Source organism: Tiliqua scincoides, chromosome 2, assembly GCF_035046505.1.
Source record: "Tiliqua scincoides isolate rTilSci1 chromosome 2, rTilSci1.hap2, whole genome shotgun sequence".
NCBI lineage: Eukaryota > Metazoa > Chordata > Lepidosauria > Squamata > Scincidae > Tiliqua > Tiliqua scincoides.
Genome location: NC_089822.1, coordinates 52,600,374 through 52,626,628, shown reverse-complemented (window position 1 = coordinate 52,626,628; position 26,255 = coordinate 52,600,374). Strand labels below are relative to the sequence as shown.

The 26,255-nt window shown below is 40.3% G+C and overlaps 1 protein-coding gene across 1 annotated transcript in view; it reads right to left on the bottom strand.

The window, feature by feature from the left end:
* Positions 1 to 26,255, bottom strand: part of DMXL1 (Dmx like 1) — a 108,458-nt gene that overhangs the window by 38,566 nt on the left and 43,637 nt on the right. The window contains exons 18-31 of the mRNA XM_066613988.1: positions 24,518 to 26,155; positions 23,052 to 23,162; positions 21,244 to 21,413; positions 20,979 to 21,076; positions 19,184 to 19,349; positions 17,994 to 18,246; positions 14,775 to 15,835; positions 13,553 to 13,744; positions 13,143 to 13,219; positions 10,899 to 11,026; positions 8,666 to 8,914; positions 7,962 to 8,075; positions 5,842 to 5,844; positions 1,583 to 1,761 (exon numbers count right to left, since the gene is read on the bottom strand). Coding sequence (XP_066470085.1) covers positions 1,583 to 1,761; positions 5,842 to 5,844; positions 7,962 to 8,075; positions 8,666 to 8,914; positions 10,899 to 11,026; positions 13,143 to 13,219; positions 13,553 to 13,744; positions 14,775 to 15,835; positions 17,994 to 18,246; positions 19,184 to 19,349; positions 20,979 to 21,076; positions 21,244 to 21,413; positions 23,052 to 23,162; positions 24,518 to 26,155 — 4,439 coding nt within the window. The remainder of the gene's footprint in view (positions 1 to 1,582; positions 1,762 to 5,841; positions 5,845 to 7,961; positions 8,076 to 8,665; positions 8,915 to 10,898; positions 11,027 to 13,142; positions 13,220 to 13,552; positions 13,745 to 14,774; positions 15,836 to 17,993; positions 18,247 to 19,183; positions 19,350 to 20,978; positions 21,077 to 21,243; positions 21,414 to 23,051; positions 23,163 to 24,517; positions 26,156 to 26,255) is intronic.

Below are 26,255 nucleotides of genomic sequence, written 5' to 3'. Positions count from 1 at the left end.
TGGTATCGCGCTCTGAAAGGTGGTTTTGGAACATCGTCTAGTGTGGCTGAAAAGGCCAATTCGGGAGTGACAATCCCTTCCACACTGGGAGCAAGTGCAGTCTGTCCCTGGTCTGTCTCCCTGGCTATGGGCCTTCCTTCTTTGCCTCTTAGCCTCAGACTGTTGGCCAAGTGTCTTTTCAAACTGGGAAAGGCCATGCTGCACAGCCTGCCTCCAAGCGGGCTGCTCAGAGGCCAGGGTTTCCCACTTGTTGAGGTCCACTCCTAAGGCCTTCAGATCTCTCTTGCAGATGTCCTTGTATCGCAGCTGTGGTCTATACAGTAAGGCATGTCAATAAAAGAGGTTAGGTCGATGGACATTGTCTGCTTAGAGGGAACCAATCTCATTCTAAGAGTTACTCATGGAAGCTTATGTGCTTTTCATAGCAAATATTCAATTTATCCAGTTTTACCATTGTGGGAAGTCAGACAGGATTTAGTAACTCAACAGGAACAGGAGGTTAAATGAGGTCACCAGCAACAACAAGAGAGAGCAACAAATATTGAAAGGCTGCCAGTAAGAGATCTTAGCCAGTCTCTCTGAAAAAGGATATTAATTCAATTGGCACAAAAAGAGCACTTTTATTGTGTATTCCACCTATGGCTCTGTTCAGTATCTGAAAGTCACACCTCCCCGATTGCTTGGATTTACTGAGTTTGTAGCTGGAATTTCTTTTTGCTTTGTAAGTGCATGGAAGGGTAGGTGTGTATCTGAGCATGAGTGTAAGGCAGCAGAGAGGGAAACATTACTCTTCTTTTTTGTTCCCAAAGGGCCCAGGACAAGTTAGCACATACTAGGTGCTCATATTCCCCATCTTACAGCCCAATCCTGAGCTGCCCAGAGAGTGGGGTTGCTGCAGCGCCAAAAATAGCTGCTACAGTATCCTGTGAGCCGTGGGCAGCCGCTGCTGCCGCCACCTCAGGACAAGGGGACTTTCATCACCCTACCCCGAGTATTGGAAGTAGCCCTGCAATGGAGCTACTTGATTCTGTGGCGGGTCTTGAGCGGCACAGAACTGAAGAGTCCCATGTCAAGCCACGTGGCCCAATGCAGGACTCAGGAACTGGTGGAGCCAAGCTCCATTAGTCCTGCCCCCCATCCTGCTCCCTCCCCTGCCATGTCTCCTCCTCTTCCCACCTCCCCCCGCTCCAGAACACCTCCCCCCCCATGCACCCACACACCTGTCCAGTGGTCTGGGGGACTGAACGCAGTCCCAGTGCTGTAACTGTCCCAGAGTGGGCTTGCACTGGGCCAGCTGCGGTGCTGGGCCCATGGTAAGGAATCACAAATGTGCCTTATGGCATGTTTGCAACAGTGTGTGTCAGTGGTAAGCCGGCACAGAGGGCTCAGGATCAGGCCCTTAGTGAGGCAAAGAATTTGGATACAAGACATTTGAGGCAGCAGTAGCCTGAAACATGAGCCGATAGTGCTTCTTTTTGAAATTAAATTCTGCTTATTATCAAGGAACAAATCAAACTTCAGCTTGTGTCCAAACAGTTATCTTTACTTATGGCAAATAATCCAAAGCTTTTAAAAAAATTACCTTTGCTATGAAATAGTCCCAAATACTAAGTTCAGGAGGGATAAATTTCTCCTTGTAATTTGGTGAATCTTGCTCTGTCAAAGGGAAAGTAGTCTGTGAACTTTCCTTTGAAGACGATGACTGCTTTGATGACAGTCTAAACCGTTTCTGTTGCTTCTCACTATCATCTCCAGGAGAAGCTACAAAGAAAGAAAATGATGTGTCTTTATTGTAAAGTCTGAAGACAACTATCAGTTATCACTCCCACATTTCGAATTGTTTCAACGAAAATAAAATTTCTTAGTTTCTACACAATGACCATGCTCTATCAATAAGTTAGACCACTGGTTCCCAAACTTTTTAGAGTCCCTAGAGGCTGCTGATTGATTGCCATGGGGTATGGTTATAATGGTGGTAAGGCAGCAGTGCTCCCCCTCCAAATAGCAGCTTGTTTCATCCTTGATGCTCATAGCCTAATCAGCCCTGTCAGTTTTGTGACTCAACAAAAATTGGGTAAAAATTCACTGGTAGGTCCCTGACCCACAGTTTGGGAACCGCTGAATTAAACTGCCTGAGATGCTGTATATGTAGAAAGGTGGTTTGGAAATTTGTAACAAATGACATTCAGAGTTTAAAAACAATTCAGTCTTTAGTTTGCTTCCCCCTCCATGATGGTTCCAAGAACTCACAACTGGATTAGGGGTATCAGTGCAATTCCTGTTAAGCATAGAAATAGTCACTACAACGTACTTTGTCAAAACATAATCTCTTAAATGGACACATAAGTATAAAAAATTCTTAAGAAAGCAACTCACTTACCTTAAGGATTAAAAAACCACATCTGTTATAATGCAAAATCTTTTCAAGTTTGTTTAGGATTTTTTAGCCAGCACAAACATGCACATGCATTGCTTAATAAGGAGCATTAGTCTGAACTTAAGAACAAAGCATATTCTTATGATGAAATGAAGGCACAGAATAATAAGCTTACAGGTAGTATTACATGATACAGAGAATCAAGAATACGTATCTTTTGAATTCTCACCTCTCCACCCACAGCCTGCATTTCATCTAAGGAGTAACCATTATGGATAAGTCTCCTTTCTTTGATTTAGATTTTGCTCCTTAGGTCTTAAACACCAGCAGGAATATAAGAGACGGCCAATAAATTCCAGATACATTGGACTGTATCCTAAGTTTAGTCATGAAAACCAAACTTAAGGTTCAAGAACTTGTGTAAGTGGAACAAAGCTTTAGCAAGGAAGCTTTCCTGCCCACTTCCTACAACATCCCTCTGAAAAACCTCTACATCAGGAAAACCCCAGGAAACTGTTATAGATACCTTACATGAGTGGAGGGGGATGCCTGAGCCCAGTTTCCAGGATTCCCCCCATAACCCCCATGCCCTATCCTCCACCTCTTTCCTAAAGGCCCTCCCTCTGAGCCCCAGGAGAAGCATTTCAGGCGGATGCTGTGAGGAGGAAGGAGCAAGAAAGGTGCAAGCTTCATTCTGTTTGCAAGAGTTAAGAACCTAACCACGGTAGGGAACCAAGTCCTACTAACTCCAATGGAACTTGCTTCAAAATGTCTTAGGATTGCTACCTTAAAGAGTTAAAGACTTATATGTGCAAGACATTGTGAAACGCATGGCAGAAAATGTAAAAAGTTCACAAAGATGTAACATAAAGACTAACAAAACAGACACCAATTCATTTCCCTTAAGACAGATAAGTTTTTTCTCTTATGGAACAGTTACAAACAAATTTTATCTAAAAATTACTGAATAAATCCTAATTTATAAATTCTGATAATTATTCTATTTTTAAAAACTCTGACATGTAAGGTAACAAGAGTCCATTTAAAGGTGGATCAAGTTTAAAGGTGGACTGAATAACAGAGTCCATTTCAAGGTGAAATATGAGTTTTGCAGGTATTGGGACTACAGAGATGTATTCAAAAGTATTCTAAAAAAATTTTTCTTAGAAACAACCATCACAAACTGTATCATGTTTTGCATAAGCAGCAAGATCCCTTATAGCATTCTTTAGCTTGCAATGGAAAACTGTAACAATTAGCACAGCCAATTTGCATTCACTTGTTATCAAAGCCCCAAAACAGCTTGAAATAAGTTGGGTAAGATGCCACAAAACCATTTCTGTATGACAATTCTTTCACTGTTCTATTATACCATCAAGCAACCAAGCACACTAAATAAAGGGTGATATGGATTTCTAGTTGTTTTTTTAATTTGCAAATTTGCTCTGTAAAACTAACTGTGCAATCCTAAAAACATCTACTCAGAAGCAAGTCTTATTGTGTTCAATGGGGCATACTCCCAGGTATGTATGCATAGGATAGCACTTCTTCCTACATCAGTGTTTCTCAAACTATGGGTCGGGACCCACTAGGTGGGTCGCGAGACAATTTCAGGTGGGTTCCCATTCATTTCAATATGTTATTTTTAATATATTAGACTTGATGCTACCATGGCATGTGACTGCATTTGGGGAAATGTTATAGACTTGTACTTTTAACAAACTACTATGTATATTCTTTTAACAATGATAGTAAAGGAAACTTACTCCTGAGTAAGTGTGGGTAGGATTGCAGCCTAGGATAGTTAAAAAATTTTCTTGCTTGATGATGTCACTTCTGGTCATGACATCATTTCCAGTGGGTTCTGACAGATCATTCTGTCCCAGTGGGTCCCGGTGCTAAATGTGTGAGAACCATTGTCCTACACTATTCAGAACTATTCTGTAAGAATTATAGATAAGAGACTGGAATCCAAACTAGTTACCTCTCCCCACAAATTCACAAACCAACTCTCAAAACTTAGAAATCACACTGTGCCCTATTCTGAGCCAACCCTGAGAAATGGTATCATTTGACTGTCATACATAATAGCAAGGAATACTGATCATCTTATATGACAAATTGTCCATGAATCATCACTGGATTTGTCTTCTACATATAATAAAAGGTGTCACTAAAATTTAAATATTCAGATGATTTTCAGGTTGAACGAAAATTTTAGTACATCATGGGGAAGACAAGAAGTTTAATTTAAAATAAATTCTTCTAACAATATGTTCAGTCTTAGGCATACATTAAAAGGAGTTCCACAGAGAATAATAGAGAGATCAGAATGAGAAAATTCTTCTGTGCAAGTAAACATACATTCTTAAGTTTGTTCTCTCCAGTAGTTAAATGCTAGGACATCTGGAACACTCCAGTAAAGACTCAGTATAAGCTCTCACACACAAAAACTCCTCATCTTATCTCTCAGCAATGCTAGTAGTAACCACTGTGCTTGACCTTCATCTATTAATCCCTTGTATATTAGGAAACTTGCATTTCTTGTGCAATCCTGGAGACTGTAGTACAACTACAAATGTTCCTGTGAGTTCTATCTAGACCCTGTGTATTCTTTTGCACTAGCTATACTAGTTTGGAAGTCTAATTCAGCACATAGTATAGGTTTATGAACTGTGGCCAAGATCTATAACATACACATATGTAAAAAAGGGCAATTAAAATGGATAGACAGTGCGAGACCTCAGTTTTAAAAAAAATGTGTGGACAACACTATAAAAGTATCACACAGAATAATACAGTGGAAGTGGAGTGCTCCGTTTTAAGGAAAACTGAGGTTATAAAAATAAACAGCTAAAAATTGGTCAATTATTGAAATTGAGGAAAGAATAAAGAAATGCAAGTGGGAACCACTAAAATTCAGGGAGAACTAGGTCCACAGAAAGCTGTCTCTGAGCTTAATCCCTTCCCCTAACAAATGATTTTGTGGTCAAGGGAATTAAGCTCAGAAGCAGCTCTTGGGTAGCCCAATTCTATGCTTTCCGGCGCCCAGAGGAAAATCAGCACCAAAATGGCTACCACTGTATCCCATGGATACGGGGAAATCGTCAGAGGTCTCCTCTGTCCCCTTCCCCCGAGGAAAGCTCCAGGCCCCACAATAGGGCTTCTCAAGTCAGTGCGGCTATTTTGCTGGCACAAACTTGAGAACCTCTGTGTTTGATACGGATGATAAGATGTGACCCAATATGGAGGAAAGGATGTGGCAGAGGAGGCCTCCATCAGTCCCACCCCACACTCGGGTCAGTTCCCTTACGTTCCCCATCCTACCCTCCCCCTGCCCCCAGAAGCTCACACCACCACCCAGATGTCTCAGTCCCCTCCAGGCATATCCTTCCAGTACTGGACCCAGCGCCAACTAGCATTGACCCAAGGCCGGCGCTCCCTCCTCCCATGGTACCGTAAACATGCTTTACAACACCTAGTGCTGGAGCTCAGCACCCGCACTATGGCCCAATAGGATTGGGCCCTAAGCCCAGTACTAAGGCAGGTTCACAAACTGTCATCTCTAGTTCACTGAAGGGACCACTGGAAGAACAAAGTGAATTGGGCTCAAGAGACATGTCACATAGGGTGAAAAGGAAAACTGGAGAGCCAATACAATTTCCAACAGTTAACCAACTCATTTTCCATGGCCTGAAGGTCAGTATTTATTTTTCAGTTATTTCTTGGCAACATAAGGAAGTGTGTATAACACAAACTGAGTTTAGAAGTTCTACTCTTTTTTTCTTTGGTGGATGCTCTTTTCTACCCTGTGTTCCCCCATTCAGTCTTCTAGGTGTGTAGCCAGACCAGTTTAAAAATATATGGAATTCTTAATATGTGAAGAACAGAGCTCTGAAATTTCAACATAATCACATTGGAGTATATATGAACATAAGAAGCTGCCTTCTACAGAATCTAACCATTGGTCCAATCTAATTTGTCTTCTCTGCCAATAATTTTCAAGCAGAAAACAAATAGTTAGGGCTTTCCCAGCCCCCTTCAGAATTGTTTACTTGTTTTCAGTCTTGAAATGCTAGCTGGTCCTCCATCCCAAAAGGGAAACAAAGATTCTTATCTTTGGGCAAGAATCCTGCTATAGTCAACCTCTGATCCCTTCCAACTAATTCTACAGCTTGCACATAGGTTTTACCCTGAACCATTGCTGCATTCCACTTCATAGTTTATATTTCTTAAGTCCATCAGCAAAAGATGTTGCTTAACTAGAGAATACATATGAGAAATGAGAATTCTACCTGTGTGTAGCATACATATAAACATCTTGGAAAGCAGACATTTTCTGTGGCTCATTGCCTCAAGTACATGTACTTGGCACAGGTGTGATGTGACCATCAGCTATGATCTTGAAAAGAAGTTAGGACCTTAACTCTGATATTTACAGACTTGCTGCTAATTGAAAGCCATAGACATTATGACCTTCAGAGCTAATATAAGCTTATTAGTTATCAAAGTGCAGACAAGTCTTATAAACACCTTTTAAAAAAAAATTCTTATCTAACATCTCTTTAGAATCTTGAACAGCTGGCACACAAACTAGCTTTTAAATTAAAAACACATAAATTTACAGAACAAATTCATTTTATTAATGTCTAGTGCTAACCTTTCAGGTGGTTTCTAATCTCACACACATACCCCTACACACTGTATACTTAAGCTGACTGTAACTGAATTTTTAATGAACACATGGACCAATCCAATTTCCACCTTCTCTAATTCAATGAAGCAGTAAGTTCTACTGAAATATTTTTCTTACTTCCACATGTTTGAGAGATGAAAATAACCAGACAATGAGATCCAAAGTAACAAAGAAATTATCAGAACTACTCTGATAATTCAGATTCTCACAGCTGACATAACAAATGTCTATTTTAGACATAACAAATAACATTACAAATGTTTATTATTGCAGAAATTTACTGTGATAACTTACCAATTATTTAGGTTACTAAAAAATCCAGTTGAATTTTGTGTAGCCACATGATTATAGAGCAATAGTTGATCTGCTAAGACCACTGTGTGTCATTTATGATAATGACAAGTCAATTACAGCCAAGATATTAAGCAGAAGCTTCAACACTAAATTCTTTGGAAATTTTAGATTTTATACATGTAGTGAATTACCCTCCCTTGCTAGTCCTTAATGACTACCAAAACTGTTTTCATTATAAACAAAAGACTACATTTAACACTTAGAAATCCACAGCCAATGGTCATATGACACAAAACAAGCAGTCTGAAATGAACAAAAATATACTGGAAATATTTCTGGTTATTGCAAGCCATGGTCTGCCTTCAGTATTATTAGAGATTGCAAATTGGTTTAGCAGGGTATATTCCAAATGTTGGTGGCCAATACACTTTTTCTTCAAAATGCAAAACGTTTCAACAAGCAAACAACGCACAATTAAAATCTGAAGTCATGACTTACAAACAGAAATTTTTCTTTGTAAATTTATTTCTACAAACGCAAGATCACATATCAGCACTGGATTTAAAAAGCCTAAAACTGAAGCTATTTTCTTGCCTGCAAGTTTGGTAGGACTATGTGTACTGATGGCTGTTAGAGATTTGGTAAACCCCACGCATTCCATGGAGAATACTACTACCTGGTGTGGGCTAGGCATAGGGAAGTGCCTACCTGCCAAAGAGAGAAAACAGACTGCTCTTAGAGTAATAGAACATGACTACGTCAAACATAGGAGTAACTTTTCACCAATCATTTAAAATATTAATATACTTATTGACAAAATGATTTTTCTTATGAAGTTGCACAAAAAATGGTTTTAGTCTATTCAGTACTCTCAAGAATTTATCTGGAATCTTTCATAGTACTATATAATGCAACAATTTCAGTAACACTGGATCAAGTACTTATCTGACTGTGGCAGATATGAGGAAAGACAGTGGGTTGTACCCTAGCCTTTAGAGGAACCCAACTCCATAGTTGGAAGCTCCCTCCAAAAAGTGGAATACTCCATTCCAAAATGACCAAAAAAGAATGCTCTACTCACACAAGGAATTCTTCTGCTCATGCAAAGACCCCTTGCGTGAGCAGAATGCCCCTTCCAGTCACCAAGGAAGCTTCCAAGACAGAATGGTGCTTTGCTAAAGGCTGAGATGCAGCTCAACAAATTTCAGAGAGTCTAGCCAATTTGTGCAACAAGATACTAAGGTTATATAAACAACATTTTAATCTAAGGAAAATAAAGAAAATGAAACAAAACTAACCCATTTTTGTTGCTTGTTGAATTTGTCCTTTCTTGGGAATCTTGGCTCCTCCACCAAAGACTGCAAACCACATTTTGTCATTAAGAGGGTGAGCCACGATCCTGTACAACTCACTGCTGGAATGTGTAGCGAGACCATGAACAAAGAGACTGAGATAGACGGCTGTCAGAATTTCACAGAGCAAAACTGTTATCCCAGATTGGGCTTCTTCTCCAGCACAGTTCAATAAGTGTATTAAAGCGGTCACACCTAGCAACAGAACCATTGGTTAAATACACAAAATTGAAACTATTTCAAAATTTTTCCCAAATTCCTGAAGACAAAGAGTTGTTAAATTACAATAACCATATTGTGAGCTCTTTAGAGCTGTTGATTCACAGAACAAAATGACAGTACCCCCCCCCCCAACCCATGGGACAGGGTGGACTATAGTCACAGTGTTTTTATTTATTCATACACACACACACCGAAGATACCCGCCCATAAGTCGACGCCACAGATAAGTCGAGGGCAGGTTCTGAGCCAAAAATCATGGAATTTTCTATGACCCTCGGATAAGTCAGGGGTTAAACTTAGGGGAGTGTCTGACTATAGTTTTGTCTGATTTTACCCGAGGCCAGATCCTGAAAAATAGCCTACCACTAATTGTTACCTAAGAACTGTAGTCTCTAATTTATTAAAAACACAGTAAAAGATCATAAGACACATTTTTATTCTTTTCTAAATTCTTCACCACCTTCTTGTAAACACTATCAGAGTAAGTGCACTGTAAACAACATACCAGTGGTTCCCAACCTGATATTCATATACTCCCAGGGACACTCAACATGACCTTTAGGGGTACTTGGAAAAGACCCCTTTAGGGGTACTTGAAAAAGAATGGAATAATGGCATAAAAAGGCAGGCTGTGCTCCAGAATGCCTTGCAAGGCAGGAATGCCCTGCAAAGGACCAGCAAGGCAGGTAGCTAGTTGGTTGTGAAAGACCCACCCATAGCTAGTTTTTGGTCATCAATTCATGTATGAACCAGTGATTGAAAACCAGCACAGTAAAAAAGCTGAAACGTAATATGGAAAGTGATCAATCACCCAGAATTTCTCAGCACACTTCTGGTGCAAAACAGTGCAAAGGCAGAGTCTTCTGTTCTTCAAACAGATAAAAAGAGAAAATATGTGATGAATACATGGACTTTCATAAGGAGGAGATGAGGGCTTGTCTTACTAATCACAAACATTTTGCTAATAGGAAGGGTACAATTTATGGAAATGGGCTGCCAAGGGATATGCCAGTAAAAAAGGTTGAACTATGAATCAAATCCACCTTTAAGGTGTCTGGTGTGTTAAGCCAGAAGCTCTACATACAACCCATAACACATGGGAGTGTGCAATTCAATTCACAGCAGAGAGATGCAGCTGCTTATATTTGCAGCCCTTTTTACTCAGAAGCAGACCCACTGCTTTCCACGGGTGTTATTCTTAAGTAATGGTGCACTGAATTGTAGCCTGGGAAGGAGGGTCCCATCCTTTTGTCGAAAAAAACAGACCTGCTTTGTAAGCATTTGCAAAGCAGAACCAGGCTGCAGCAGAAGGAAGGTGATTAAAAGCTTAACTTTGGTTGGAATTTCCCAGTTGCCATAGAAACGATATCTGCCCTGCCTGCCTGCTGCTTGAGAAACTTGGCACCTGTATGCCATTTGAGAAATGAAACTTTTCAGAGTTGAAAGGCTTTGCCCTCTGATTGACCCGGAGATAAGGCGAAGTGATAATTGGAGCTTGATTACTAGGCAAAAATTTCACGTACTATACATGAGTATCTACAGTGTGTGTGTGTGTGTGTGTTAAAAAACATTGTGATTATAGTCATTTCAAAGTGATGTAAATCAACATAAGCAAATGTGATCCTACTTGATACTATGTATGTATTTCTTATTATACCTGTACACATCGGAGAACCCGACTATCCACTGGTACCCTGCCCTGTGTACAAGGTCGTACAAAGGTACATTTTACAACAACGAAGTATATGTTGTCCACATTATGTTTACATGCAAAGAAGTTAGGTGGACAGAATTAGGAACTGTGCTCACATTAGTAATGAAGACTACAGATAGCCTAACTCAGAAAACCTAGGCACTTGAAAAGTAAATATGGGAACAGTCAATTTGTCAGAGAGCTAGGTCTCTCCCATTCCAAACATGATTAAACCAGAGAATGAGGATATCAACACATTACTACCTGGCCACTGAGCTGGTGCAGTATTAGGAGTTACTGTTCCATCTAAGCTTGCTGTTCTTAGAGAATGCTGATGAGAAAGCAGCAGCGTCTGGTAGACTGTCCCAGTGAATTGGTTTGCCTGTAATGAACTATTAAAAAAAAAGATTAAGATCAAATTATATTAACTATACTACAGCACACAGGCTTCATGAATAGCTTGAAAACATGAACTATTAATATTAGAGATAAGATTTTATTTAATTGACTCAGAAGTAATCCCATTGTATTCAGTAAGACTTGGGCTATAAGATATATGTAGAATCCTTTATTGGCAGAAAAACAAACAAATCTACAACTATATACATGGTCAGCCAGATAACAAATCAATTGAGCTGATTGCGCAGCTCAATGAGCTTATATAGGAAAGTTGCCACAGTATCTGTTATTTCCGCCAAAGAATCAGTTAGGAGGTAGCATATTCTTGCCACGTCTGTAAGTCCTCCTCTTGTTCTCAGTATAGGATCCAAATATCTTTGGCAGATCTCAGTGTGGAAGGGACAATAAAGAATGGAATGGACAATGGTCTCAACACAACCCAGCCCACAAGGGCATCGCCTTTCAAAATGAGCTTTCTTATGAAATTTCCCAAAAAGGATGGCTGACAGGAACACATTAAATCTCGCAAGGCAGAAAGCTCTCCTTTTTTGATAAGTGTGCATCGAGTAAAAATATGAGGCTACTTGACCATACAATATAGGAATCTCCAGACTTAAAGGGGAACATGCTCTGTTTGCCATCCTATAAATATCCTGCCTTTCAATGTCAAGAAATCTGCATTTGATGCACTGATATGGCTCTTGATATGGAAGCGAGCCTAAACATTCAAACAACAGCCCGATTGAGTTAATTTTATTTTCCAAAATGGTTATGGCAAGAGGTTGATTATATTCAAGGAACATCATATAGAGCAGGGGTGCTCAAACTTTCAACTTTAAGGATGCTGGACCTTTAACAAGTGTATAGAAGAGAGAATTTCAGCAGGTGCAGCTTGTCATCTGTGGGATGACAAGTTGCACCTGCTGAAATTCTCTCTTCTATACACTTGTTAAAGGTCCAACATCCCTAAAGTTGAAAGTTTGAGCACCCCTGATATAGAGCAAGCTTCGAGGGTCATAGCTGTAATATATGCACAGCCGATATTTGATGGCCATCAGCCAGGCCCTTGTTTCTAACAATGATTGGCCCATTTCTAGACATAAGGCTGCATAAGTTACACAATTTGGAAGACCTAAGATTTTTCGCAGAAATTTACCTTGGACAGACTCAAGGACTTTGTTTAACACCCCAATCCAAAGGGGAATTCCATAAAATAATTGGGGAGTCACCTTTGCATTAAAGGTCTCCTAGGCTGCTGGTATGTAATGGTTCCCTCTCGCATAGAAAAAGCGAGGAATAGACTGAGAGGTAACGTTAGCTACATTAATTGCCATTTTTTGTGAATAGGGCTATAAATTCTATCATACTCAACAGAAATATTTACTTATAACACACGCTTTACTAATGTGATAGTAGCTCAACAGAACCAAATTAAATCAAGGTTAAAAAAGGTGTACTTGACAATGGGTCCAATTTAGTTTTAAAACTGAGTTTTAAGTACAGAAGTAAAATGCATGCAAGAATGGTACTGTAGTCTATATTTTTTGTCTTCAGCACAAAACCTAGCCACAAACAGAAAAATCATACTGAATGGGTAACACCACTACTGTCATAAAATCGCTGTAGTATATGACGGTTTGAAACAATCTGGGGTCACGCAGAGCCCAATCCTAGGCACGTCTATTCAGAAGTCCCATTATAGTAAATGGTTACTATAGTTACTTGCAAGAAATAGATGGATTAGGATTGTGGATAGGATTGCAGCCTTAGAACATAATGCATTGGATGGGATTTTATTCTCTCAAATTCCATTCACTTTAATTGGCATACAAGTATCTCTTTTTAACAACTTCCTTTGTTTAAAAGGACAAATGGGTGGAAATGGTGGAAGAGACTATAGCCACAAACCAGAATGAACCCTTTGTTGTAAGACAACAGATACAGTGACACAGATTAAGAGGCTTTTTTACTTAAATTTTACTTTTTATATTCCTTTGAGGTCAGGTATGACCATAAAAAACAGTACACTTAAACAGAGTTATTGCTCTTGGGTGTGGGGTATGGGTAGTATTTTGTTGTATATCAAAGCTCACTTTTAAAATTTTTTACCTGTAGTTGTGACCTCCACAGAGGGACTGGTATATGCAAGCTGACAAAGATGCTGCCAGCATATGCATTACATGTATCTGAAAGAAAGATTGGCAGAATTCATTACATGTCAAAGAAAAAAAAATCATTTAGATAACCTTAAGATATTCCATTTTCAAAACCATTTTACCAAGTCAAAATACACAAAATGTTGCACTGTCTTAAACATCTGCACCTAATTTGAAGAGGTCAACACCATCACCTAACATCTTTGAGTCAATATACAGTAGTTTTCATCACAGGGGTGCATAAAGTGTAAGCTTTTGGATCATTCAAAATTTAAATATAGAAGTATAAATATGTTGAGGTTTCAAGAAAAAACAGACTACAAAAACATTAAGTGGTTGACTTGCTATATAAAGTTTACTTGCCTTATTATTCTGTATGTCTGGATAGGGTGGTGAATCAAGGTTTACTATGGCATGCAGTATGTCACGTGCCAGGTTATTAAGATGCAGCAATGGATTGGCGACCACAGTTTTTGCACTTGCTGTACAGGCAAACAGAAGTGGTATTGAACTCTGCTCTGATTCAGTATCAGTAGGCAACTGCACTGACTGCTCCTTTACAGAGGAAAAAACAAGAACAGGCATTTGATAGTGAAGGGTATTATAGGATTGAGTCCATCTACTAGCACAACTTTAGTAATAAAAGTGATTGTTTTCTACATCTTCAGTTGTAGAAATCCAGCTAATGTGATTTTTAAAAATGTAGCTGAATGCAGTATGACAATTCCACAACAATAAAGTTCATGGTGCAACTCCTTCCTCTTCCTTTCCCTGGAATATCCAAAAGTAAAAAACCACCAGCACCAACTGGGTGCCTTAGTGCCTAGAGCTGGCACGCTATCCAAGTCTGCTCTGATCAGACAGGGGATTGCAACCCTGGTCCCGGTGACTGGCAGGGAATAAGAGTCTTTAAACTGGCATAACTACCAGAAGCCTAGCCTTCTGACCATGGTTCACCAACAAAACACTTCTCCCTACTGCACTAAAGGCTCCAATTCAAGTTCCAGATCAGACAACCTGGAGGGACTCTGGACTGCAGAACACTCATTTCACATCTGCTCACAGGTACCACAGCTTGGCCTTTACAGTAAAGACTAGGGGGCAGTGTGAGTTCAGTTGTCGCATGTTTCAGCACAACAGGAACTACTATTCTTCTCAAAGAGCTGCCTGGAAATTCTAGGCTCAGAGATTGGGAATAGCTGGATGGAAATTTTCTCATGAGGTAAAACTATCTGGAATCAAGAGATAGGGAGGGGATAAGTGTCTGCACAAGGTCTCAGGATCTTCACATGCAGAAGATCTTCAGTTCAATCCCTGGCAACTCCAAGTAGGAATGAAAAACACTCCGGTCTGAAACCCTAGACAGCCCTTGCCAGTCTGTGCACTGAGCTAGGTAGATCAAGGGTCTCACTCAGAACAAAGCCCTTCATATGAAATGTTAATGTATTACTTGCCTCTTATATTTAAAGGAACAAAAAATTAAGGACATTTCTGAAGTACCACAAGCTGTACGACTACTTTGCCAATAATTTAACCATTCTCCACTAAGATATCATGTTTAGAAAATAAGGAAGGAACTGCATACCTGCTGAGATTCTTGTAGAAGCAAAATCAATTCCATCCTTACAGACGCTAATCCTCCACCATGAGAGCCATGGAGGATACAATAACTAAGAAACATCCGCAAGAGTGATTGGTATTTTATAAGCCACTGTCTCCTCTGAGAATTTTCTCTCTGCTGTGCATCTGGCAGTTCATCAGTTGGTTCATTTAATGGTGTTTCATCCACTATTGGGGCAATTCCTGAATCTTCCGATTCTACATTATAGTCACAGGTCTTTTGAAGTGCTACCACCTCTCTTTCAAGCCAATGATACAAGTGGTACCTTAATTTCCCTCCATCTACCTCATAGCCAGTGGACAATGTACGGAGCTCCACTGTGAGAATCTTCAAGCATGCCCTGAACTTCAGCTGTGCAGAAATGATATCTTCTGATGAGGTTAAAACATTTTCAGCTGCTGCACTACATGTTTCTGTGTAGCTAGAACTAACTTCATTTGGTTTCATATTCACTGTCTCCTGCAAAGGTTTCATTACAACTCCAGGATCTTCACTTTCCTCATCTTTGTCAGTGTCCCATTTCAGTTCCAAAGGCTCATCCTGGAAGACCGTGCTTGGCTGACTCCAATCAAAAGAAAGAGCAGAATCTGAATGTCTATCCAATGACCACTCAGAAGATGATCCTAAACCATTTACTACTGGTTGAGACCAGTCGATACTAGAAGATCTGTCATCCTTTGATTCCTCCAGCACTGGAGAAGTAGGTGAATTGCCTTTACTAGTGTCCATTAGGCTAGATGTTCTTCCTAAAGTTTTTGACTTTTTTACCACTTTAGGCATCTTTGATAACACTTCTAAAGCCAACATGGGACAGCCAGCCTTTAGGTGAGCATATGCTGCAGTAAAAAATAATCTTCTTTCTCCTAAATTGATTTCATCTGCAAGTCCACTTTCTCCTGTTACACAAATCCTGGTAGAAGATAAGTCAGAAGACCCAAAATGGCGTCTCAATAAGAGTGGGTGTGTCCTTAGATAATTATAAAAATTAAATACTGAAGGGTTACAGGTTGGGATGCTACCTTCATCTGTAAAGATACATCAAAGAATAAAAAACTTGCTGTATAAAATAGCTACAATATATTCACCAAATGCTCCAATATTATTCAATGTAACCACAAAAGATAGACCATGTCCCCTCACCTTGCTTTTCCCTTCACAGGATATCACAGAGACTAAAGTTCAGAAATAATAATACAGTGTGACATTATGCTACATAGACTTAAGATTAATGCAATCAATGCCAAATCTGAACAGCTAATTGAGGATCATTTGAAGTTGTTCAAGAACATCTGAGTCCGAACAGTTAAGGTTAGAATGCACATAATGGGAAACTGAGCAGTTAGCATTTCACACAACTGGCCAATCAGTATGTAATTAGCTTGGACATACTTCTTATTGTCTTTGAACAGTGTTTTCCAAACTGTGGGTTGCAAGCTGATTTTTGATGGGTCAAGAAAAGTTTTTAACAAACATTTTTTAAAAATGTTTTGCAAGCTCCTTTGCCAAGTTTACAAAGAAAATCATTAGCTGGAATGCTAACCTGTGGTATAAGTCAATCTTCCAAATTAAAATGTCACATTTTCCAATTTTCTCTAATAATCGGCATGCAATAGATCACATGTAAACCCAGTTTCAGCCTTCTGTCTTGCCTGGAAGTCCCTAACTGCACGTCTTACTCACCGGTTCAGCTTTCTAGGTACCCTGAAATGACTGTACAGGTTTGGGGGAACAGTCTTTGAACTCCATTTCTAGGGAGAGTCTAGGAACTGTCTACACACACATACTAGAAGTAAGCCTCAAGAGCATAGGACCCTGATCATTATTAATTAATAATTTATTTTATTGATTAAATAATATCATTTCTCTTTTTTATCTAGTGGGTCATGATAGATTGACATTTTTAAAGTGGGTCCTAGTGCTAAAAAGATTAGGAAGCACTGTCTTAGAACATACAAAAACATTGAGAAGCTACTATAGAACATTGTTTCTAACAAACAATGAAGGCAGATGTCTCTGTAGGGAGAATTTAATTGATATGTTTAAATCAATGTTAAAGCTGTGACATCTCCAAACACTTTCTATCACATCTAACAGCCTAATCCTATCCTTCGGCGCCCTCTTTCCTGGTACCTAGAGGACACCAAAATGGTGACCGCTATATCCCACAGGCACCAGAAAGACACCGGAGGTCTCCTTGGGAGAAGGGTGCTTTTGTCCCCCTGAGGAAAGCCCCAGGCCCCACAATGGGGTTTCTCACATCTGCGCTGGCTATTTTGTCAGTGCAGACTTGAGAACCTCCATGTCAGGCTTTTCAGCCCGACACTGAGGACAGAATCTGAGGAGGCCCCCTCCAGTCCCACATGCCCCCTGAGCCAGTTCCTCCCTTGCCCTGCCCCCCAACCTGGAACACCTTCCCCCTGCACTAAAAGCTGCCCAGCTGCCCAGAGCTCTTCCCTTGCTCCAGGTGACTGTGCAGCATCCTCCACTGGGTCTCCAACTGGCACGGCCCGGTGCCAGTGATCCCTATTCAGAGGGGGCCATAAACTTGCTTTACAGCATGTTTACAACATCCAGTGCTGGCGCTAGGGCCCAAAAGGATTGGGCCCTAAGATTCACTATTGTAATAACAATTCAAAAGGCCTGTTCAGGTGTTCTTTGTATTTGGGAATGAAAGTAAGCCTCATGCATTCTCTCCCTGGCACTGGCTCAGTCCTAGATCCCCTCATCATGGAACAAATACATTGGAAAAGTACACATTTATTTTAAATGCTAATCACTCTGACTTGCAGTATAAAAACCCATTTCCCCACACAGTAAAGGGAGCAGAGAAGCGACAGGTGAGGAAGTATGTGAGCCCACAGTTTGCTTCCAATTTCACCCTGTATACAAATATCCTGAGGGGATTTTCAGAGATGTACTCTCTACTAAGTGCTGGGTGTGACTAGCAGAAAGTAGAAAATGATTATATCATTCTCTATTTGTGAAATTCTCACCTGTATACTTAACGGCAGTAAATAGGACTTATTTACTGATTTACTTTATAGAGACTGAGAATCTAAACATACCAATTCTAATGTATACTTCACTATCTTTTATTGCTATACCCTGAACAGTCTCTTCAAAGGATTGATTTCCAAAGTTTGAACATTAAAGAAGATATTCAAAATGCATTTAGAGACTTACCTTCCTCAGCCAAAATGGGTTGGCTTATAAGAGTATCAAGAGCATTGCTGTAATCCTCCAAAATCCAATAAGCCATACTGCGAAGGAAAGGATCGATGTGTGCATTTGATGGACTCTCCTTGCTGTGAGACTTGCTTCCCAGAATTCTTTTTTGCAGAACAGATTTGTATGTCCAAGATACTTCAAACTCTGACTCATAAAGTCTTGCTATTACAAGGGCCAGTTGTATATCATTTAGTTTTTCTAGGCAGACCTTGTTGAAACGAACACACAGCTACTTTAAAAAACTGGTTTAATCAGCAAATCAATTCTTATTAAAACAGTTCTCTGAGGTGACTCATTTTCCAGACAACAGAAATGTAGTAGATCAACAGCCCAATCCTAACTTGCGCTGGAACAGGCAGACCAAGTGGCCTGGGCAGTATCCAGCACAAGTTAGGTGCTGGTTGAAGTGCAATTCAGGGTAAGAGGATTTCCACCCTACCTGTGTAAATCTGAGTGAGTAAGGCCAATTGGACCAGGAGTGGGGGTTAGGATGCAGCTTAAGGTGCTACAGCTTATCCTCCCCCACCCAAAACCGCCCTTCCCCATCCCTGGAACACATTCCTGCCACCCTCTCCAACCCCCTGCACTGGACTCCATTGGCCAGTGCTAACTCACGTCTTCCTGGTTCAGATGCTGTGTAGGGAGGTCGGCACACATCCTCGCTCTGGCCTAGCCTACTCACAAGGAGGTGCAAATGTTTGCAACACTCCTGGGCCGGTGCAGGGTCTTGTGCCAGCCCATCTCTCTGGATTGCACTTCTAGTCTACTACCAACAACGTGTTTAATGCTATAACATGAAAGAAAGATGTTCCTATTGCTAGCAATATGAAAGTGCTGAAAGTTAGTTTTTTTTTTCACTTTCCTATTTGACAATGCAGAAGCACAGATGTGCTAAGGGCTATGCATCCTAACATTTCAAATATAAACTAAAATTCAGGCTGTATTTGGACTTTTAAAACTGATTTTGTAACACAATAAAGACATACAGGGAAGCATCCACAGTTTCCATGCTCCAATGCAGGAGTCCTTGCTCTGGTGGAAGTGAAACTGCTACCCACTATGAAAAGAAACTATGTTTCTACAGTAAAGGCAGCAGAAGTGTGGAAACACACATTTTAAACATTTTCATGAATTTAAGAAGTTACCTCAACTGCATCTTTTAGATGACCAGCCAACAAGAAAAATGCAGCAGAATGTTCAAAACGCTGTTTGCCTAACAGAGAAAAGGCATTCTTCAGTGCTGCTTTACGCCACCTGTCTTCAGTAAAATTGTGTCCAAAGAACTGCGTCATCTTAGTATCTTTTAGGGACCTGCAATATAGGAATTTTATATACATCATAATGTCAGGATGAACTCTAATAATCAAGTGACTTGCCATATACATTCACAAAAATACGAGTATCTGCTGGGTATAATGCATAAGTATCACAGGTTGCCCCTCCTCAAAGATCATGCTACCAGTTCTACAGAAGCATCTTGTTTCTGAAAGTTTCCAAGTGCAATGGAAAATAAAAGGTTTCCACCTTGCCAAGGCACTCACATTTATGGCAAATGATTAGATATTTAACATTACATGATTCTAGCATGCACATTAGGGATGATAGCACAACACACACATATTTGGTTGGTTGGTTTCAATTAAAAAAACATTGTTTGCTTCAAGGCATTCTCATAACTAGGACTTGAATATCAGCAAGCTGCTTATGCCAGTTTTTTTCCCCCCACTAGGTGGGAACCTAGTGTAGTTCAGCTAGGAACTGAAGGAAGTAAAGGTGAGGGCGGCGGCTGCAACCAGGGAGGCCTTTGCTCAGCTTCAGTTGCTGTGCCAGCTGTGGTCGTACTTGGATCGTGCAGACCTGGCCATGGTGGATCCATGCCACTGTGACATCAAGGCTATATTATTGTAATGCGCTCTATGTGTGGCCACCCTTGAAGACCGTTTGGAAACTGCAATTAGTGCAAAATGTTGCAACCCATGTAACCACTGGAGGTAGACAGTTCAACTCTGCTGGGTTCCTTGTCCAGCAGCTGCACTGGCTGCCCATTCGTTTCCTGACTCAATTCAAGGTGCAGGTTTTTGACCTTTAAAGCCTTATGCAGCTCAGGGCCAGGGTATCTGAGAAACTTCCTACTTCCATATAATTTGGTTTGTCCCCTCATTTCATCAGAGAATGCTGCTACCCGGGGAGACGTGTGGGGCAACAGCAAGAAATAGGGACTTCTTAGGAGTTGTGCCAACTACTTTGCAGTTGTGCCAACTACTGAGAACTCCCTAACCCTTGATTTACTAATGGAACTCCCTAACCCTTGATTTACTAACTGTTGGAAACTTTCTGGCAAGGCCTGCAGACGTTGCTTTTTAGATAAGCCATTTGCGTTCTCGGTCTTTTTAACACTGGTTTTTTTTATAGGCTTGGGGTTTTTATAAAATTGTTGAGGATGCTCTTTTGATTGTATGTACGTATGTACGTATGTGAGCGAGTGAGCAAACAGTTCAAGGTTTGCAAATCGAGATCAATCACGACAGAGAAAACCCACAAAGGTCACACTGTGTCAACTTTAGCTTCCACTTGGCACCACCCACATAGTGATATTGTCAAAATACAATTGTAACAAGTAAAACAAGAGTAGCTGAATGACTTGTAGGTGGGGCCTTAGAACTATATTACATGAGTTTGGAAATCAGAATTGAATACCATGAACAAATAAGACACCCAGCTTTCTCTACTTCTGCTTGCAGGGTAACTGTTCAGCTCTTACAGTGATACTGCTAACGGCACAAATCAAAGAAAAGTCCAGCTATGTAACTACATATATAACATCAACACCAGTATCACCTGAAAACAGTTATAAGCTCTTGAAATAAAACTGCTCCTTGATGGCAAAAAGGCAACAGCAAAGTTAGTTGTCCATATACACTGAACTACTGCGTTACACACCTGTATAAACCCCAAATCACAGCCTTCTTCTTCATTGCAAGGTAAAATATGGCTGCATCTAGTGGATCATTGTTTCTTTGGAAGGTTGCTTTAGCGACCTGAAAAAGATAATTATGTACCTCATCATTACTAAATTTCATGTAATGAAAAAGAGCATATAAAAAAATCTTTCCAAAATCAACAGTACCATATTGTAATCATCAAATGAAGAATGTTGCAAGATTGTATACTGTAAGCCAGTTTATAGTTTATAAACTGCACGTACCTTCTCAATGCATCTGCGCAAACTATGGATATTTCGAACCCACCATCCTACACCCATAGCTCTGAGTTCTGACCATGTTGGATCATTTTTTTGCATTGCAGGTAGCATGCTTAGTAATTCTTGTTCAGCTACTGAATGAAATGCCCAGGCAAAATGACTTGAAGACAAACCTAGATGACCCAAAAAGAAGATTATGTCTATAGCTGGATAAACTGGAACTAATAATCTACTAAATAGCTAAATGCTTAGAACCTTTTTCCAGTACTAAATGGTTTTACAAGGTTTTGGCAATATGCTCATCATCGAAGACCAGGGCCAGCCTTAGAAACTAAGGGGTCCAATGCAAAACTTTTTTTGCTGGGACCCCCCACCCCTGCTGGCCCCCCTACTAACCAGAATGAGTGGCAGTGGCAAGGCACCAAGGAGCAGCATCATTGCCAACTGCTTGGGGGGGGGGAGGAGAAAGGAATTCAAGCCAATCAGACCAAGAGGCGGGTGGGCAGACTGTCCACTGGTGGTGCTTCACTTGCCACACCCTTCCTCATGATGCCTCGACATGGCAGATTCCATGCCAGAGTGTCAGCGACGGAGTGAGGTGCTGGCTGTGACTGCTCCATACAACGGTCCAGTGTAGGGTCTCCCAGGTGCAGGGCCCAATTTGTCCCAACTGCCCTAAGGACAGCCCTGTCTAAGTCTCTGCATTTTATTGTGCGCAATTTCTCAAATTGATTATGACTTATAAAATAAAAGTTATAATATTTGATTTAGACGTCGCATTACTATATCATGTTTTGAAGACTACTAGTTTAAGTAACCATAAGACAGAAGAATGTGAACTGCTCACAGACACACAAATCTCTGTGAAGCCCCCAAAAGCTGTAAATTATAATTTAGCACAGATCTAAAATAATTGTAGCTGGTATAAGCCAACATATTAAATACAGGTATAACCTAATTATCCACTGATTTTTCACCTGTGGTTTTATCTCAACATGATGAGAAGGGCCCTTTAAATTAAAGGAAAAAGGTAATTTAACACTGAATGACAAACCATCAATCATTCTCTTTCCAAGCACTTAAAACAGTTTTACTCCGAGGCAAGCAATCCCTCCCTTCCCCCTGAGCATGTGAAAGAAAATCATTTTGCATTCTGTCCCAGTTCCAGTTCGTTTCACTTCCAGTTCCAGCTCCAGCTCATTCTTGGTCTAGCTTCAGTTCCAGCTTGTTCTAGTTCTAACTCATCTAGTTCCAGTTCTGGCTTGTTTCAGTTCCAGTTCATTCCAGTTCTAGTACTAGCTCGTTCCAGTTCATTCTACCTGGTTCTGGTTCTAGCGCTAGCTAGTTCCCAGCAGTAGTTCTTTCCCAGTCAGTTCTGAAGGGAACTGGGGTGAAGGAAAGGGTGAAGCCTTTCTAAGCACCTGGAGAGAGACTGATTAATAGATTGTCTGCCTAATGACTCTGTCTTACACCACAAAGGTCAGCAAGGCAGTTTTTGCAGCCCAGCAAAGTGACATTGTTTTTTAAATGGATTTGCTTTAATGTGATTTTTGCCATCCACGTAAGTTCTGGGAACAGAACACTCGCGAATAATGAGTCTCAACCTGTATCATGACAGAAGGTCATCTGTCCAATAGAGAGCTGAGTGAAAGCAGAGCTCCCTTACCACCACCCCCTCCAAGTCTACCTTCCTCAAACATATTACATTTATCTTCATAAATCTTAACATTAACATTTATGTATTGTGACAATGCATAAATGCTTCTTTTTTGGCCACATGCAGCTTCAGATCACAGAGTGGAATAAATTACCTTGGTGAAGTAGTTGGGCTCTGTGAGCAGGAGGCAGTGAAGTTGTCAAAAAAGTGTGAAGACGTACCGCCAAAAGAAATTTTAAACCGCATTCATCAAGTGTTTCTCCTCCTATGAATAAAGATCCAATCCATATAATTTAACTATCCAAGCAAAGCTCTATGACCATTTGGCAATCTTTCCATCACCTTATTGTACATTATTTAAAGTACAATCACTCTTATCTGGCACAAGTTGCTGGCAGCTTCACAATGGAGGGAAGTTAGGTTAAACATCTGTAATAAAAACTCATTTGCAAGCAATGCAGAATAGTCGGTGTTTAGTACTGTGGAATACCACAGTATCCATTAAAATGCTGATAGACACCAGGCACAGGGAAAACCAGGCAGAATTTCATTGAATTTCAAAGCAAAATTATTTTTCCATATATATTTGTACTGAGATTCCATCCAGAAGGAATATTTTTCTGGACACCAAGAAGCTGATGTCTGTATTGTCATTACAGAAGCATGAACTGACCTACAAAATACTGCAGTCAGGTACAACACTAGGTAACTAAGAATGAATTTCTCCTTACCTGATCTCTAAGCAATAAGCATCAAAACCAAAAGCTGCAACCACCCAATTTGATTCAGAGTGAAAAAGCCTCTCAGAGTAGTTGTAAAGCAATACACCTTACCAAAAGTTTCACAGCAGATAATGGCACAGATACTGTTAACTTGTCTAATCAATAACTTCTAATAATGCAAAAAAAAAAAAAAAAAAAAAAGACTTCTACCAACGCAAAAAAGGCTGCAAGACTAATTAAAAACATGTAGGGCTCAAAAGGAGTGAAAAGTTACAGCTTTTAAATTCACAGAGGACCATATATTATTTGAGAAACACCATTCCAAAATTGGACAAAATTATTGAGACTCCCCAAAAGCCATTCCAATCTTCTTGCAATGCGCCTGGAAATTAATAAATTTGGGCCATCAAACTACTTTGGGTCATCATAAACCCCAACCCCTTCCAGAACAGATATGGTTTGATCATTAGTAGGATAAACTCAAATGTGAGAAGTATTGGCCTTTATAATGAAATGAAGCTTTATAAAGCTTAGAGCAGGACAAACTGACACAAGCTGCTGCTCCATTTGTGCCACAGGGCCTCAAGACACCTCTTTTCAAATTATTACTATAGGCATTGCTCCCTCCAAAAAGTCTGTCCCAAAATCATCTCATCTCATAAGACACAATGGAGATCCCACTGGAAGCTGCTGTCATCCTCTCTTCCCTTGTGAGAGTGGGAAGTGCTTTCTGCTCATACACAGAGCACTTTGAATCTTCATCACAAACTTTTTAAAACAGATCATTACAAATCAAGATAAAAATGAGTATCATCTGAAGTAACATTTTTGAAAAGTTGACCATTATATACAAATGTGTGGACTAGGACACACACTTAATCTAATTTAGAAAGCTTACCCTGGTTTCGGTCTCTGCTTTCTCCTATATCAGTACTGGTAATGGCAATTGTGTCAGCCAAGGCCATTAATGACATCTGCTCCATTCTTGTGAGGCCTGGTAAACTGGAGTGAAGCAAGTGACGAGAAAGAACCTGGGCATGCTCTGGTCCAAAATATGCTGGACTGTACTGAGAAAGATCAATGACTTTCGGCTTTCTATCCTCTTCATCTACCTCAAACAAGGCAAGTTCATCTGTATGAAGGTTCGAATTCTGAAAAAGTTCATCATAATTTTCATCCAGCGCATCTTGTTTCTCAGGGTTTCTTTGGTTATTAGACTTCTCTGTACAAGCATATGAACATTCCTCATCTGCAGCAAGCAGTGCATATAAAGGTAATGGTGGCACAGAGTCTATTTCTGTATAGTCTAATGTCTCCGTTCTGCTAACTGTCTTAGTGCTCCCACTAGCACAGATTGAAAGAGATCGATACCGCCTGGGGCCACACTCATTGATGGCAATAACTTCTCCAGCAATACACTTAACAAGATGAGAAAGGATGGCTTTTGCTCTACGTACTTTTCCTAAATCCATGAGTTCCAAAAGTTGAAGAGGATGGTACTGAGGTAAAGTAGGGCATAATGTGTGAGCCGCTTCAAAGAGACCAGAATCTTCCATTTCCAGTGATAGATCAAATACAGTTCTCTTTCCACTAAGTTTCTGAGCCAGACTTGTCATGGACCTGGTTAACGTCCGCTTTGGTGGGTGGGAGCCAGGCTGGTTTTGTTTCATTAAGCTTATTATTGATGGTGTACTCCCGCTGCAAGATTCTACAGTAGTGGGCTCTTGCTTTGAAAAGGGTTGCCATTGAGAATAGACATGCATTTCACACTCCATCCCAACTACAAGGATGCCATCACGAACCCAAGATAAAGAAACTGGTAAAGGGGGTGAACCTTCCACTGATGAAACTAAATCCACACATCGTAACAATACAAATCTAGATGGACATGAAGTTTTAGCATTTTCCCACAATGGCAGTAAAAACATTTCTTTACCAGCTTGTTCTTGCATTTTCCCAGCCAGCTGACCAAACATATACAGCTTTGACTCAATACCTATGGTCAGGATATGCGAGCCATCTTCCCGAGACATCCAATCCAAGTGAACTAAATGCTGTGTGCTGGGTACTATGCTCTCATTCCCATCTGCTGCTGAACTGCTGTCAACACTTAAACAGTCTAGAGTAGGAATTAGTTCATCTAAGTAGAGAGTTTGTTCCAAGATCCAACAAGAGCCTCCTGTAGATTCACATTCAAAAATGCCAACGTTCACCAAAAAGTCCTGAGACGAACGACTGTTTCTGAGTGCCATTCGCCTGTATGCCACAGCTAGACGATTTGTATGGGCACAGCTTATTTCAAGAGGCTTGCCAGGCACATTAAGAGCACTACTACTAAGAAATCCATCTTCAATAAGTAATGGCCACTCTTCCCATACATACATACCACTATTTGTAGTAGTCTCTGATATGCAAGACATGTCTGGCTCCAATGTCTCTTTACACCTCCAAAACCTAACCTTACCATCAGAGCATGAAGTTGCAAGAAGATAAGGAGCACGGCAGACTGGATATATGGAAGAACTACTCAGATGCCCTAAAATTAAAAATAAAAAGCCTTCAGAATACGGGAATTCAAAGTTCTACATCGATTTTGTTAAAGTTAGAATTTCAGCATTTAAGAAAATAAGTCACCC